This window comes from Numenius arquata, chromosome 6, assembly GCF_964106895.1.
Source record: "Numenius arquata chromosome 6, bNumArq3.hap1.1, whole genome shotgun sequence".
In the NCBI taxonomy this organism is placed as follows: domain Eukaryota; kingdom Metazoa; phylum Chordata; class Aves; order Charadriiformes; family Scolopacidae; genus Numenius; species Numenius arquata.
In genome coordinates this window covers 41,147,609-41,164,181 of record NC_133581.1, presented here as the reverse complement: position 1 = coordinate 41,164,181, position 16,573 = coordinate 41,147,609, and the positions used below count along the sequence as shown (strand labels likewise).

Below are 16,573 nucleotides of genomic sequence, written 5' to 3'. Positions count from 1 at the left end.
GTACATGACTGTAGGACCTTGCCATGGGCAAGTGATGCAGGGGGTGGCTTTTGTAGACCCAAAGCTCAAATTTCCCAGTTCCCAGCAGGTAAAGCCTCAGTGTGTGAATCCGGGGCAGAACAAATCCAAAACAAGCAGCCAGGCACATATGGGAGCTTTGTGGGGATCTCTCACCCCAGCTGGTATCTGCAGCACGGGGGTGGACAAGGCTGAGGCAGGCCAGAGCTGGGGACCCCATCCCCGGAGAGATCTCCTCCGCATTGGACAGCTGGCCAGAACAGCAGCTACATCGCTCTGCTGGGGCTGCCGTCACGCAGTTTTCCAGGCTGCCTGACTTTACCTGGCCGCGCATCTGGTTAAGATGAGCGGCTGAGACCCAGCTCCCTGAGCAGCCCTCGCAGGCAGGCGGATGCCAGCTGGGCTGCGAGCAGCGAGGGGCAGCTGACTTGTCACCCTCCTCTGCCTCCCCAGCCTCCAAAGGGTTAAGTGCCAGTTTCCGAGTGTCTCTAAGGTGACACCAGGCAGCCTCTGCTCAGTGCAGCTCTCCGCAGCCCCCCTCCCCACGCACACACTCACGCTCTTGTCTTTCTGCTTTGTCTTTTGAGGGCTGCTGCAGGATCGGTGCACAGGCACCTTCCTCGCTGCCTACCTCTGCCTGCCTCTCCCGCTCGGCTGCGGCTGCCGGGGACACCGAGGGACCTGCCTGGCTCCAGGGGGAACTCGCAGAAGGCACCCCAGGCTCTCCTTCACCTCGCTGGGAGCATGGACCCCATCCCTGGATGTGGTCTCTCCTAAGACCCCTTCTCCAGCGAGCGCCGTGGTTCCCGCTCCCTCCCCGCTGCCCTCGCAGCGCCGGCTCCTCCGAGGAGCAGCACCCACGTCTCCGGGTTTCTGTCGGCTCTTCCTCCGCTTCGCAGTGGCAGGGCAGCAGAGACGGAGGGAGGCTGAGCTGCGGCGCCCGAGCTGCCCAAACCGCTATCGAGAAGCCCATAAATACGACTGCAAAAAGTTGGACGCTGCTTTTTCCTCTGTGCTTGTTCTCCCCCCAGGGGAGCTAAGCATCCCACGGCCCTGGGGAGGTGAAGCGGAGCAGCACCGCGGGACCCTGCGGGGCCGAACCGAGCAGCCTGAGAGGTTGTGGGGGCAGAGCAGGACTCCCCCCACCCCCCCTTGGAGAGACACCTCACTCCAGCATGGCTGAAGGTCCCAGGAGCTGGAGAGACTTCACCCCAGCCCATGGGGCTGCGGCAAGCCTCCAGGGAACGGCAGATGCAGAAAGCACCAGGCGAGGACAATGCTCGGGCCTCCACGGCGTGGATCCAGCTTGGGAGGAGATGAGAGGGGCAGTGGCGGTGGCGGAGGTGGAGGAGCAGTTCCTGCACTTGGCCATCAAAAAGCAGGTCTCCTACAGGTAGGAGCCCCTGGGTCCCCAAGCGCCGGGGCTGGGCTGGGGTGGAGGGGTGCCCTGTCCCAGGGGCATCTCCCTCCTACAGGGTCAGGGCTGGTTCTTCCCACCAGAAACTATCTGAGCACAGGGACAAGGGTACCATTTAAGCCCCTTCCCTCCCCACCCATGCAACAGCCCCCTCCCCAGCGCCAGTCCCCTTGTCACCCTCACAGGACCCCTTATTTTTCCTTCCACCCAACTCCCCTTTCCCATCCTGGGGCTGTGATGCTTCCCAGGCCCCTCTCCCCCAAGAGAGGTCCAGGCAGCCGTGCCCAGCAGCCTCCCATGAGCTCTGGCATGGGGCCGTGGGCTGGATGTTTCCCACTTTTCTCTGCAGCACCAGCTTATTGCTCTTCAGCGCACTGGATGCAAGGGACTTCTGATAACGTTGATTCTCCTCTTCTTCCTCTGCCCTGAGGAAATTGTCCTCTTGCTTGACTCCCAGGTCCAGAAACCTTGGTCCCACCTGGGGAGACTGAGAAGCAATGCAAAGATGAAGGGGCTGAGGTTGGGGCTTAGGCTGGAAATGTGCCCTTTGTGGGCACCTTGCAGCAAGAGGAGTACCTCTCCTGGCTCTTGGTGTGACTCTTCTGCCAGGACTGCTCTTCTTAGGACTCACCTACCCCTGCTATAGACAAGCCAAACTGGTGGAGGCAAAGAGTGGTTTTCATAGCTTCCATGGAGCTTTTACGGGAGCCATTGCCTGGTGATGCTCAGGTGAGCTCCTGTTCCCAACTCCAGCCATGCTGTCCAAAACCCTGCTTGGGTCAGCACCTCCAGGAACCCAGCTCTATTCTTTCTCTCACAGTGAATAAGGTGTGTCTCGCCCTCCCCTTTCTTTCACCGTTTAAGCCCTTCTACCATTCAGTACTCCCGAACTTTGTAGAATGGGTCTGGGGTGTGAGGAGAAATCTTTTTACCCTGCACCCGCCTGGAGTAAAAGTGAGCACTTGCAGGACTGACCCTGGCTGCTGTGAGGGTCTGGGACTGAGCGGAGGGGAGAGCGCAGGAGCTGCCTCCTTACCCTTCTCCTGAGCTGGCTTGACCCAGGGATGGTTCTGTATCCTCCTGAGCTCGGTGTCACCATGTCATGCCATGCTCAGCAAGCCCCAGGTAGTTTACAAGCGGGTGAAAAACTGGCACAGAGGATCTTGGTGCCATGCCTGCTGCCTTGGCAGGCAGAGGCTGGAAGGGCTCTTCTGCCACCGTCCTGGGACTCGGGGACCCTGGGGAGCAGAACTCTGCTGGGGGGCAGATTTTGGGCAGGAGCTATGGTCGGTCACCCCCCAGCTGTGCTCCCACATGTACAGCAGCCCTTCTCCCATCTTGCAAGGGCCGCGGTGCAAACTGTGAGCAAATTGCTCTCTAATACTGCGGTAATGGGAACTAATGGGAAACTGTATTAGTGCCTGCAGAGCAGGAGGGGCCCCGGAGCTGACTCATCTCCAGCACTTGTTATTCCTGCAGTGGGTGGCGAGCAGGAGCTGGGGTGGCTCAGTCCTCCTGGAGGCAGCCCTGTGTCCCTTGAGCCTCCCCGTGAGCTGGGGCAACGCACAAGCCCTCCTGGCCCTCATTCGGTACCTGGGGCTGCTCACCGAGGCACCGGGCAGAGCTGGGAGGGTCTCTGCCCTGACGCCACCGAGGATGAGGGATTACGGTGCCAAGCATAGGGGGGCAGAGCAGGATTTTCTCCTCTTAGCTGTCTTCCTCCAGATGTGCACGGCGCTTTTTGCGAACGGATTAGCCGGCTGCAATTACCCGGTCTCCCCAGGGGAGGAAGGGACCATATTGCAACCTAATTTGATCAGCCTGACTTTGCTCCAGAATTGTCTAAGGTTGCTGGGGATTGTTTACATCCTGCTCGCCCTACCCTGGCCGCCCCAGGCAGGCGGCTCCGCTGACACGCTCCAGCCTGTGCCACCCTTCCGCAGAGCGCCTCTGCCCTCCTCAACCCTCTCAAGGGGTCTCTTTGCAAGAAGCTTTGCTCCATTCAACGCAGGCTTTGCAGAATAGAGAGGTCTGGCAGGGTCAAAGGAGATGCTGCAGCTACCTGCAGGCCAGCGGCGAGGGAGGAGGCGGTGTTTGAGATGAGCTCCTTCCTCCCACCCTGTGTTTCATTTTGGGCAGCTAAGCAAAGGGAAGGGGAAAGGGGAGAGGAAGTGTCCGGGGGCAGGGTGGGGGGGGGAGGAGGAATCTGCTTGTGCCATCCTGCGATGCCCACACAGGGTCAGGTCTGGCTGCTCCCTGGGGCAGGTCAGGCTTTGATGGAGCCAGTGCCCAGAGCTAGGCTAACCTTTCATCAGATGCCCCTCCTGCAGCGTGAGAAGTCCGGGGTGGGGAGGGGGGGGGACTGACAGAAAGCCCCTCGCTGTGCTGCCTGGCTCTGGAGGTACTTACCGAGCCCTGGTATGGAGTTTGGAGGACCTCCTCCATGGGCTGTGGGCATCACAGGTGTCCTCAATGTTAAGCAAAGGTTGGAGGCCAAGGTCCTCCTGCTGCCAACCTGCCTGTTCCTGCTGGGATCCATTAGTCATCACAAGGGGCAGGCAGCATGAGCTGCTATATAAAGGTTTTGAAATGAGCAGAAATGATATTAAGCCCATGGAAATAAAACTCCTTCCATAAATAGCTGCCGCGGTGCACGGAGGCGCCTTGGGCGGGTGGAAGAGAGCTCAGCGCTCCGGTTATATTTAGGGCTTTGAGTAGCAGTTTCATGCCAAGCTTATTAATGATGCTGGCTTGTGCACCAGATCTGCACATTCTGGGACAATTCTCCCAGTAGGGAAATGCCTCTGCAACGCCAGAAGGACCCCGTGCTCTCTGTCACCGCAGCAAACCCCGAGCAAGTGCCAGGGCTTTGTGCCTTGCTCCCGGAGAGTCGCTTCGGCCACGGGGAGTCCAAAGCTCCTGCTAGCTTCAGTGTGTCTCCACCAAGGTTTTGTGGAGGGGCAGGAGCATCTCTAGCTCCCCGAGTAGGGCAGTTCCAGTAGCAATAAGGTGAGTTGGAGCCTGGGGGAATTTTGCTGCAGGAAAAACCCTGTTCCCTGGAGCCGGAGAGGCCTGGAAGAGGTGCCGGCTGGCCTCAGCGGCACCCAGCAGCCTCTCTGGCGCAGTTCTGGGCTCTCTCTCATCTTCAACACTTTCTCGGTTGCTTTTGGGGTGACGCTTGCAGCAGTGGCCTTTGTCACTGCCACCGCTCCCAGCAACCCAGCCTGCAGGGGTGTTTACCCAGAAGGGAAACCACAAGTGCACAGAAGCTCGCTGCACGGGGCTCCCTGCAGGTTACATCTATGGGGCGAGGGACGAGGGACATGCCAGGTGTCAGACCAGCCCCCTTCTGTTCTCAGCCACCTCCAGAGGCAGCGCCTGGCACAGCCCACACACCACAGGGGCATCTTGCCACATTGGGAAGAGGGGTCCCTGTGGCCCTCTGTGCCCCTCTTCATCCCCACCAGGCATTAGCCCCACAGGGCATCCCCTTGCCAGCTCCCGTCCCTGCTAGCGAGATGCGGGGCTGCTCGCCTCAGTCCCCGGCTGGCAGATAGGATGAAGCTAATGCATCTCACAGGCTGTTCTGTGCCGGGGAGCTAAATATAACCCAGAGAGCGGAGGGGGCTGCTTTGTAATGTAAATAGCAAGGGAGCTTGGTCACAGGCACAGGCAGGGCAGAGGGGAGAGCTGGCAGGGCTTGCTGGGGAGAGGGAGGTAGGAGTCCTGCGGGCTCTGGGGGAGCCGGTTGCGGCTCCCTGCCGTCTTCCCTTCCTTCTGCCTTCAGATCGGGCTGGGCTCTGGGTTTTTGTGAAGTCCCAGGGCAGAGAGTGTGCAGCCCCTCCATCCCAGCTGGGGAGGGCAGGGGCTGGGGAGGAAGGAAAGGAGAGCTTCCAGCAGCAGGGAGAGAGGGGCCTCCTTCCTCCGAGTCCTGCCTGCTAGCCTTTTAATCGTGTTAGACCGGCCGTGCAGAGCAGCGTAATCAAATTCCCATTCATTCCCAGCAAGCTGAGCCCGCTCCGCTCTGACAGAGACATCTGTCTCTCTGCATCCCTCTGTGCAGCTGGGGAAAGGAGATGGCTGTCACCCCCTGGCACGGCCAGAGGGAAGCTCACACTGCCAGAAAGTCCTAATGAGGTCGGAGGGGGTGACAAGCAAGTGTCTTACCATGCCCTGCCCTGACCCTCTCTGGAGCCAGAGACAAGCTCTGCTTGCTGGGCATAGGGCTTGTGAGAGCTCCCAGGCGCCGTGGCAGTCCCACTGCTGGTGGGTGGCCCACCGCCAGGCACAGGCTCTGGTGGGCACAGGGGTGGGATGGGTCTGGAGTCAGCACCACGCAGTGCTCCGTGAGCAGTGCTGGAGTGGATTCACTCCATGGCTCTCATCCTGGATGCTCCTAGGTGCAAGGCAGTGGGAAACTGGGGATCGGGCTGTGTGTAACGAGAGATGGAAACATTACAAGAGGCAGTTATGGAGAAACTGGGAGGCTGTGGGTACAGCCTGGCTGTGCAGGGACATGCCTGCAGCAGTGCCAGGGCAAGGCAAGCTAACACAGCTCGAAGCCCCGCATCTTAAACCAGAGACGTGCCCTGGGTAAAGCCAACCCAAGACCATGTTTGTACTAGAGGGGATGCTCCTGTCCTCCCTTCTGCTGATGTTTTTCCACCTCAGGTGGGCCAGGCCTGCTCCCTGAGGCAGCAGAAGACACCATTAGTCTTCCCTGGTTGTGACCGCAGCCACAGCCTTGCAGGCGGCGGGGGTGCACGTGGGGTGGGACTCCCCAAGAGCAGGCCAGCAGGGAACCGCACCAGAACACTCCTGGGTGGGGAGAGCTGGGATCCCTGGACTGAAATCGTCTGGTGGCCATCCCCTCCCTCCACCATCCCCTCCCTTATCTGATCCCGGCTCACAAGCCCTTTGGCAGGTACCCTGCCAGGTTTGGGTAAGCAGGCAGCTTAACCCTTTCCTCACCAGGGGAGAGGGAACTGGCAGAGAGAGACACAGGGTGTGCTTTATCACAAAACCACCCAGCACAGTGACCCCCATCCCTCTCCGGTGCTGCCTGCAGAGAAGCCAGTGCCAGCACAGTTGCACAGTCATCCCCTCTTGTCTCCTGACCAAGAACAGCCAGAACTGGGCTTTCTATGGGATCCCCCAGGGTTTTTCACCAAACCCAAGGGACAGGACTGTGAAAGGACACATGGACGCAGCACAGAGAGGAGGGTGAAGGTCCCGTGGCAGGGCATGTTACTTCTCCAACAGCCTCACCAAGCCCCAGTGCTCCTGGGTAAGAGGACTGGATGTTGGCACCATCCAGCAGCTGGGGCAGCACGGAACGTTAAAGGGGAATGTCTGCGGGCAGGGAGCAAATGCGACCCACCCATCAGGAGATGCAAAGCGGCTTATCGCCTTTTGGTGATAACAAAACCTCTCCCTTCCCCCCTCTCTGAGCTGGAGTTAGGCATCCAGGACCTGCCTTTCCCTCCCTCTGCACGGTAATTAGTGCAGTGGGTTATGTTGAGTTTCAGAGCTTGCCTGGTGAGGTCTGCCAGTGGTTTTTTTTACCTTTTGACAGAGTCTAAAGCCATCTGTGCGGGCTGTAGGGGCTGGCTCTACTGACTCGCTTTTCTCTGGCCGCACAGAGGCCATCCACAGACCCCATCACTGGTCTGAAGGTCTGCTGGAGCCAGAGCAGAGCAAGCAGTGTCTGGTCGTGACGAGCTGGGGGTTTTGGAGCTGGGGACAGGCTGAGCTTGCAGGCTTATGCTGTAACCTGCAGACTCCCACCGGGGGACGGATGACAAACGTCAGTCTGCCTCTCTGCTCTTTGGAGGCTGGCCCGGAGCCTCCCAGATGCTTCCACTTCCCACAGTCCCCATATCTGTCTCACCCGGGGCTTTTCAACAAATCCTGGCAGAGGGCGAGCAGACACTCACGGCTGGAAGGTGTTTGGAGACCCCACCATCCAGCTGGGGGGTTGCGAGTGCTGCAGTACCATGCGGGGTGAGGATGCAGATGGCACAGGGTGGGCTGCAGGAGGACAACCCCACCGCCATGGCCCTGTTTGCATGGTGGTGCTGGGGCAGCTTTGGGAGAGGGGGCTGTCTCAAGCCCGGTGGCTTTTGAAGAGCCGCCCGGCAAGGGAGGTGAGGCTCTTTGGCGCGCCAGGGCGTGCTCCTGCTTGCTGAGGGCGCACACGAGGCTTCTCTGGAAAGGGCCCAGCAGAGGAGGTGGCCCCGCATTGTGGGCTGCTGGGGGAAGAGCGCGGCGCAGCCGGCTGCGATGACAGCCGCCCTCACACTTCCAGGAAGTGCCGAGAGAGGAACCAGGTGGAGGGTGCAAACAAAGCCGGAGCCCCGGGTGGGCGGCCGGGCGGCGGAGCGCTGCCAGGGACCTGCCCTCGGGATGACTCCGGAAAGCGGCTGCCGGGGGAGGAAGAGCGAGAGTGAACCCCGGGCCGGCTGAGCGCATCAGCTCGTGCTGCGGCAGATGTGGCGGCACCGCTCCTGGGATGTTCCCCAGAGCCCTCCGGGGGACGAAGATACGAGGTAGCTGCCGAGCCGGGCTCTGCTGCCTTCCTCTTGCTCTTGGGGGGGGCCCGAGGTGCTGTGGCTGGTGCTGACAGCCCACGCTTCGGGGGGTGGGGGAAAAGCTTCCCGTGCTTTCCCGGTGCCTCGCCAGCAATCCCCTCCTCTGCTCCCAGTGCCAGCACCGGGCTTGCGCAGTGCAGCCTCCCCAGCGGGGATGTCAGAGGGCCCACCTGCACCCCGAGCCTGCGAGTGCAGGGGGTCAGCAGGGCTTTGCTTGAGCTGTCGGGTTTCTCCTGCGGCTGGTGGGAGCTGGAAGGGGTGTCTCCATACCCGCCAGCCCTCCTGGGAGCTGTGGGTGCTGGAGGTGGCCAGCGGGACCTGCCCGGAGGTCACCGCGAGCGGCCGTGCCGGGCTGGCAGCTGGGACCCTGCCCGAGCAGCCGCTGGCTTACAGCCTGGCTTGGCACCCTTGGGGGAGCGGGAGGAAAACAGCCATCACGGCCAGCTCATTTTCCATGCAAAAGAGCGCTGCCCATCGCCCCTGCCAGGCGGGGAGAGCGTTTCCTCCCTGGAGGCGGCCTCAGCGCTGCCAGCCCCGCGGAGCAGGCCAGACCCTGCCCTCCCCGACGGCAGTCCCCCTGGGAGACCGGGGAGGAGAAGCGGGGCCGGCGGCTTGGCCGGGCCGGGCCGGCTCAAACGCGGGCCAGGGAGCTGTAGTGTCCGCCCCGGCAGCGGGGCCGGCGGTGGCTCCCGGTCCCCGGAGAGGGCGGTGGCGGCGGCGGGGCTGTTGGCTCCGTTCCCCCCGTCCGGCGGTGAACAATGGGAGGAGGAGGAGGAGGAGGAGGAGGAGGAGGTGGAGGGGAGGCTCCGCTTCTGCCGCCGAGCCTCTTCCCGAGCGGCGGGGCTGACACTCGGCTTCCTGAGCCGGCAGCGCCGGGCACCGGGCCACGGGGCCGGGCTCGCCGTCGCTCACCGCAGGGCTCGGGCGGCGGCAGGGGGCGCTGGCGGCCCGGCCGAGGCCTCCGGGGCCACCGGTGCGCGGCCGCACTTCCTGCCGGTCCCGGCGGGGAGGGAGCCCCGGGCCGGTCGCGCCGCCCTCCCGCCCGCCCCTGGTCCCCTCCCCTGGTGCGGGGCGGCGGTAAACGGCGGCGCCGAGCCCCGAGCCCGGCCATGGAGGCGGCGCAGCCCCCGCCGCCCGGCGGCTCGCCCTCCGCCTCCTCCTCCTCCTCTTCCTCCGCCGCCGCCACCGGGGCGTCGGGCGGCGCCGAGCCCGAGGGGGGACCGCCGCCGCCGCCGCCTCCGCTGGGCCGCCGGCACAGCAACAAGCGCTTCACCGGCCTCAAGCTATTCGGGCGCAGGTGAGCACCGGGCGGGCGGGCTCCGGGCAGCGCCTGCCCCGGCACCTGGCGGCGGCAGGGGGGAGGTGGAGGAGGCCGGTTCCCCGGGGCAAGGGCTTGCCACGGGCGGCTGGAGCATCCTGAAGGGAGGCTGCGGAGCCTCCGCTTCGCCCCCGCCCGAGGGGAGCCTCCCGCCGCTGGGCAGCTGTCAGCAGCCGCCGCGTCCCGAACCCGCCATGCCAGGCCCCGCCAAGGGGGGGGTGACCCCGGTTATAAAGTCGGCAACCGGCTGAGCGCGACCGCTGAGGGATGCGGGGCATGGTGTGGGGGTGGATGGATGGGGGGGGACGTGGTGGGAGGGGGGTGAGTTTGCGTTTTCCTCCCTTGGAGCTCTGGACAGGAGCGGTGGGAAGTTGGGAAGCATTGTCCGCTCTCCTCCCGGGAGAAGGCAGAGCCTCGTCTCTGGAGGATCCGTTTCCATCCCCGCACACCCGTCCCGGGCTTTGGCTGCGAGACTGGCCGTCCTGCAGTGCCGGGGCGATGGCTCTGCCGGTCCTGTGCTGCCCGTTGGGATCCCAGCTTCCAGCTGCTGGGATCCCAGCTTCGCTCGCTTCTTCCCCGGAGTCGGCCAGGCTCCTTGCACATCCCCACAGCCTTGCCTTGTTGGCCTCCTGGGATTTGGGGGAATTATTGGCCCGCGTAAGCAAAGGGGTGCCCCTGCTGTCTGGAGGTGTGAAAAACATTGGGTAGCTGAGGTCTGAAGGGACCTCTGGAGGTCACCTGGTCCACCCTGCCGCCTCGAAGCAGGGCCAAATTTGATCAGGCTGCTGATGTCGAGTTTTGAGTGTCACCGGGGTGGAGACTGCACAGCCTCCCCGGGCACCTGCTCTCATGCTTCAGCTCCTGGGTTGTTTTTTTTTCCCCTGATATCTGTTCAGAGTTTCCTTTGTTGCAGCCTCTGCCTCTTGTCTCTTAGGTTGTCACTGTGCACCTCTGGGCAGCATCTGGCTCAATCTTCTCTGTACTTTCCCATCAGGTAGCTGAAGATGGCAGTAATATTCCCCCTTAACAGTGTCTTCTGCAGGCCAAACCACCCCTGTTATCTCACCCTCTCCCGTGTCTGATAGCTCCTGCCCCCAACCGACTTGGTGGCCTTCTGCTGAACTTGCTACAGCTCGTCAGGATTTTTGGTGTATGGCAGGGAGGGGGCAAAGCAGGATGCAGTGCTCCCAGGTAGTGTCGCAGGTGCTGGATGGAGAGCAAAGGCCCCAATTTCAACCTCCACAGCCAAGCTATAGCTGGGAACGGAGGCCTTGCAAGGTCACCCCACCATGGAGCAGTGCTCTACTCTGCTCTGGTTTCAGAGCTGGTGCAGTGGCTGCCCGGAGCTCCTGGCAGTCTTTGGCCTCTAGTCAATACTGCGTGGCATCTCTTTCTGGCTCCCAGGGGTTCAGGCTGCCGTTCCTGCAAAGTACATCAAAGCCTACACTGAGGGGATGTTCTCCACGTGTGAACAACCTTCTGCAGCACAGGCGTGTAGGAGAGAGGTAAAGTGGGACGGGCACTGAGCTGGAGCGGGTGGCACCCGCTGGGATGACTGGAAATGCCCATCGGGTTGTTTGGTGCGTGGATGCTTCTCTTGCTCTTCTTCTGCTGACAGTGGACCTGGTTTCCTCCAGCTCTGAGTGATGAATGCAGCACCTGGAGCTGCGGGGGAGAGTAAGGAGAGATTCCCATGGGCCTCCGAGAAGGAAGGGGCTCCCACATGTATCCGTGGGAGGTGAGCTTGGTGGGAAGCTGTGCAGGATAACTGGCTGCATGCTGCTGAATTTGTGCCCACCTGAGTGTCGGAGCCGAGGGTGATGTGAAGTTCCACCTCCTCCAAGGAAATTGTGGGGGAAGGCTTCACTGCACTTTCTTTTGGTGAGAAGTACAGCCAGCTCCTACCCCAAAAATGCTTTCCAACAGCCATCAGTGAGGAAATTTGTACGCCTTTTGATTCTGGACTTCAGCCAGAGCGTTTGTGGCTGGGAAGCAGGTCTAGAGGAAACTTAGGCAATGGGCAGGAGCTTGCCCACTAGCAGTGGTGAGTCTCTGGAGAGCCCTGGCTTCAAGTAGAGAGGTCTCTTGAGGTGGACACATGCTGCTGGGCTCTGGCTACATTGACATGGGGAGGCACAGCTGTGGCCAGGCAAGGGGGACAGGTCCACAAAATGGCAAGAGAGTCTACCTTGTCCTCAGAGGACGTGAGCCCCGAGGGGATTTGAAGCAATAGAAGGGTGAGCTCCCAAGCTCTGGCCTCCAGCGGTATGTTAGTCCCCTGTGTTTTACAAGCGCGCTTATTTCTGTACCTTGTAATTGCCTTAAAGGAGGGTGGAGTAATTGGCTCCAGAGCTGACGGAGACAAGTGCACAATACGTGCATCCGGGCCACGGATGGGTAATTCTTTTAATTGGGCTGATAAAGAGATTGGGGCTGATCAGATAATAGGTGGTTAGGATTAAATTTCCTTCCTAGGTGCCCCATTTCTTGCACTGTGAGTGAACGGTTTACCTTTTCCATGGGGAACTTAGGGAGGGACTGTGAGTGCTGGGACGAAGCCCCTTTCTTGCTCTCCCCAGTGCCGGAGGGGTGGGATGCTGCAATGCATCTTCTTCATGGGCTTTAGGGTCTTTAAGACATCTCCCTTCAGAGGAGATAGGTGTGATGGCTGGGTCTGCTGCGGTAGTGTTAGCAGGGAGTGTAGCTGCCATCGGGGCAGCTGGTGGGCAGTTGCCCTGCAGAGAACGTGGGATGAAGTTTTTGGCTGTGGTCCTTTGGCAGGCCCAGTGCTGGAGCCTGCACACGTGCCCGGGGGCGCCTGCCATTGCCCTGGGGAAGGTCTGTGGGTGGCACGGCATGTGGGTAAACGGCATTCGAGAAACTGAGCCGAGCACCCGCCTACGTCTTTCTGGGACGTCGCTTGTCACTGTCTTTCTTTCAGCTTGATGCTCGTGCCTGTGTGAAAGCTGGGGGAGATGTGCCGGTGGGACAGTTGCCCAGCCTTCCTCATCCCTGCTGTGCAGGAGGGCACCACCGTGTCCCCTCCAACCTGCTGGCCCTTGGCCGGTGAGAGGGTCCAGCCAGGGCGCAGGGCTTTGGGTTTGCTTTCCTCAAGAACACGCTGAGGTAGAGGGGCTGTGCGGTGGGGTAAGCCCCTGGCCCTTGGCAGGCAGATGGTGGTGAGGAGCCTGAAGTTTGCAATCTGCGTGCTGGCAGGCTGAGAGCAGCGCTTACCTCGGGACAGGCTTTTTCACAACACACCTTGCTGCCAGCAAGGTTGAGCAATCATCCTCCTCCTCCGCGGGTGCAGCTTTTGCATGCCTCTGGCTCTGAAACCTTCCACCGTCTGCTCCCCATCCAGCTCGCAGGTGACGGGTGGCATTAGCTGGGCCCCGGGCCAGCGACACCCGTGGGAGTCCCCAGCTGTCCCCTGCAGTGACACCCGGGCTTGTTTGCAGGGCAGGTGGGATGTGCTGGGAGAGCTGCTCCCGCTGCTGTGTTTGCTCTGCGCTCTCTGCTCCGGACCTGACCTCTCGTGGGGTGGCTCAGGGACTTTTGATCTTGCCAGGGTAAAAAAACAGCAATAAAATAAAAGAGAAGCAGAGAAGCATTGGGCACGCTGGGCAGCCACACAGCCTCCCGTTGGGGCTGTTGGGATGGGGCAGGGAAGGATCAGAGGTGGGGGGTGGTCCCGGCAGCTCCCAGAGGCTAGGGGCTTCTCTAGCATGGTCCCTGCTTGCCATCTGCCCTGTCTCTCCAGCCCTGGGCACCCGCTGGTGGCTCTGCTGCCCTCCTGAAATCAGAGCAGTGCCCTGCAGCTGCACTGGAGAGGGTGGCAGGACCTCTAATCTGCTTAGGAGTTGGAGCATCCCTTCCAGGAAACCCTGTAATCTCCTCAAGGGGCTGAGAGGAGGGAAGACAAGGGACCTCTTCCCTCCTTTGAACAAAAATGATAGGAAGAGAGAAAGGCAGCAGAGGAGTAGGGAGAGGACACTGGGAGCAGGCATGGGTCATTGCAAGGAGACAATGTTGAGAGGGGAGAGGCAGAGCCATGGATATTGCCAGGTGGGGGAGTTTGGGGGCTGTTTGATTGCATGAATCCTCTTGAGGAGTAAGAGCAGATGCTTGTAGGTTGAGGCCAGCCCCCTGGGATAGGGGGGATGCTCTCGTGGAAGGCAACCTGAGCTCCGGAGGGCAGTGGGGGATGCAGTGTAGGATTTCCTTCTCTCATCGTGGTGTCATGCCTGGGGAGCAGACAGTCTCCCCAGAGACTTGGCAAAGCCCTCTAAATATAACTTCCAGCTCCGCTCTCAGTGGAGCTCTGGTTTCTTTCTCCCAGGTGCCTCCGTGAGCTGAAGCTCCTGAGTTAGCTTTCAGCCACGCGTTCACTTGCCTGCTGGCTTCCGTAAACGGGGACTAGCTTTTGAGATGCTGAGCTCGGGAGCAGAGCTATGGCTGCAGGCTGAGGCTCCTTGACCCTTGGGCCTCTAAACCATCATTTTTGGAAGAGGCAGCGGCTGGCAGGAGGTGAACTGCTTCTGCCAGAGACTTTTAGAGGTAGGGACTTTGGTGCAGGACCTACTCGGGGACATGGACAAGGTGTGGAAATAGAGGAAACCTGTCCTGCTGGTTCTTGAGCTGGCACCAGACTCTGAGGGAATCAGTGCCTCTGTCTTTGCAATCCCGAGTCCGGGAGCTTTCCCTGGGCCAGCTCTCCAGTATTACAAAAATCATACCCTGTGTTTCTGTTGCCACTTGCAGGCCTGGCAGTAGCTGCGGTCTCTCTTTGGGAGCTGGGAGGCTTTCTTCTCCTCCCCATCAGGACGTCAGATGGTGGGTACAGCTCTGCCAAGGCAAGCGATGAGGCTGTGCTGGCCAGGCCAGTGCCCAGGGGGGATGGAGTCTTCCGGTATGTGTGACATATGTGTTAGACCCAGCGCTCTTCTCCTTCTGCCTGTGGTTTAGGGGTTGATACCTGGGGGTGTTAACTTTGTAGTTAACTGTGAGCTCTGCCCCTGGGGGAAACTCTTCCTCATCACACCAGGGATTAACTGAGAGGACCTCTTCCCAGTCCCTGCCATCCCAGCAGGAGTTAATGGGCCTCCTGCCCCAGCCCTGCCTGCCAGGCAGGTTGTGCTGTCTGGGTTAGGCTGCCAGTTCCAGTTTCTACCTGCAGCCGTTGCTCCCGCGCCTGGGAACAGCCTGCCTGAGCTTTGCCCGTCTCATGGCTGTCAGCCTTTCCCAGTAGTTCAGGGCCTGGGGAAATGAGCTAAGAATCCCCTGTCTCAGAGGAGAGCTGGCAGGGACCGGTGGGAGCTGGGGACCTCTGTGGGGCACTGGGAGGATGCTGCCCAAGGTGCAGGTGCAGGGTGCTAGGTACGTGGCACTGGTGTGGGAAGCCCCTCTCTGGGGGGCAGAGGTTTGGCCAGAGGTCCTCCAACCTTCAGCTGCCACCCCGTCCCCCACGTGCCCCGAGTCAGTGGGAGATGCCTTCAGTCCCCCTCATGGGCATTGCGGCAGGATGCTGGCTTGTGGTGGCCTCTAGCCACCTGGTCCCAGCCTCACGGCGGGGGCTCCCAGCCAGAGAGGCATGAGAAAATCCCACCCGGGACTGGCAGGGAAAAAAAGCTGTGTGTTTGCCCCTTCCCTGGCTCTGCTCGCCAGCTGCAGCTCGGCTCTCTGCGGGGTGGGAGCAGTCCACGCTCCGAAACACGCTGTGGCTTTGCAGAAAGTCACGTGTCCCCGCTGGCTGGCTGTCCCAGGAAGTCAGGGGAGCTAACGAAGAGGCTCGTTGCAGAGGGTTTTCCCCTCGTTTTGGCGCAGCTCGGCTCCCACAGGAAACGTGGGTGCCGGAACAGCCCGTCCCTCGCTTACCGTTGGCAGCCCAGGTGTGGAGCCGGCGAGCTGGGGGGGACTCCTTCCTGCTTGCTCCCCCCTGGCTTGGGGGGGGGGTCCCCCCTCCTCTCCAGGGCAGGGCACGCTGGCGGGATGAGGACGGAGAGTCATGGGGCAGAAGCACCTAAGAGATCTTGGAGCCTCTTCCTAAGCTCCCAGCCTCCGGACACAGCCCGTAGCCAGCCCGGAGAGGGAGCAGGGGGCCGTACCCCCCCGGCCACGTGCCAGCCCCTCTGTGTGAAAGTTCCCTCTCAATCAGATTATTTGTATCTCGTCCTGCCTTGCTGCCCCGGCCCTGGCCAAGAGCCACTCGGATCCAGTGCTAAGCCTCTTACCGCCCAAGCCCGAGGTCACCACGCAAGCGGACATGGCATGGGGCACTCTGGTGGCAGGCGCCCGGCAGCCACCGCCGCTGAAATGTGGCGGGGGGGGGGGGAGGGAAGAGAGGGGGAGAGAGATGTTTTCTACATGGATTTTGCACCCGTCGGAGGCTGGCAGATGGCGGGATTAAGAGGCGGCGGGGCTCCTGTCCTGCGAGAGCTGCTGGGGTGCATGGTCGGAGGCACCTGGCTCCTGGCTGGGCTATGGGTTGGCCTGGGGCCAGGGGATGCTCCAGCAGAGGTGAGGACCCCCCGGCCTGGGCTCAAACAACATCCTCACCCACCCGCCCACAAGTTTTCTTGTCGTTTGAACAACCGGAGGAAGCAGATGTGGTGGGGGGCGGGTGTCGGAGGGTTCCCAAGGAAGGTGCTCCCCCTCTGCGCTGGGTCACCAAGAGCTTTGCTCCCCGGCCACTGGCTGGCGGTGGCTCGGGGCTCCCAGGGCTCGGTGCCCGTGTGCAGGGGCCAGAGGTTTTGGGAGCAGGCAGCTGCCCTGCCCAAACAATGCTCCTCCGTGCAAGGCTTGGCGAGTGCCTTCATGATTTATTTGAAATTCAAATCCATGCCCAGGCTCAGCAGTGGCTGAGGTGGAGGCTGCCTGGAGCCGGGCTGGCGCAGGGGAGAAGGGAGGAAAGCAGGGCTCCCTCTCTGTGCCAGCCTGGTCCCGGTCCCTGAGCTGTGGAGGTGCAGGGTCTGGGCACCCTTAGGCTGTGTTGGTTGGAGGTTGCTCTGGACGGGTGTGGGTTAGCATCCCAGTAGCTGGAGTGTCGTGCTTGATGTTCCCTGACTGGCTCCGAAGGGAGAAATGGCCTTGCTGACCCCAGCTCCATGGGCTCGCTGCCTGCATTGACCTCCATGGCTGACAGCAGGGGTGGTGGTACAGGTGCCATTGGGGCCTCTGGGGTCTGCAAACACCAAGGCTGTGGGGAGCGTGTGTGGGGTGAAGGGATGGCAC

General features: G+C 61.4%; 1 protein-coding gene across 1 annotated transcript in view; it reads left to right on the top strand.

Moving 5' to 3' along the window:
• The first annotated feature begins 9,134 nt into the window (after positions 1 to 9,134).
• Positions 9,135 to 16,573, top strand: part of DGKZ (diacylglycerol kinase zeta) — a 44,792-nt gene continuing 37,353 nt past the window's right edge. Inside the window, exon 1 of the mRNA XM_074148435.1 lies at positions 9,135 to 9,322. Within this exon, the coding sequence (XP_074004536.1) occupies positions 9,135 to 9,322 (188 nt within the window). The remainder of the gene's footprint in view (positions 9,323 to 16,573) is intronic.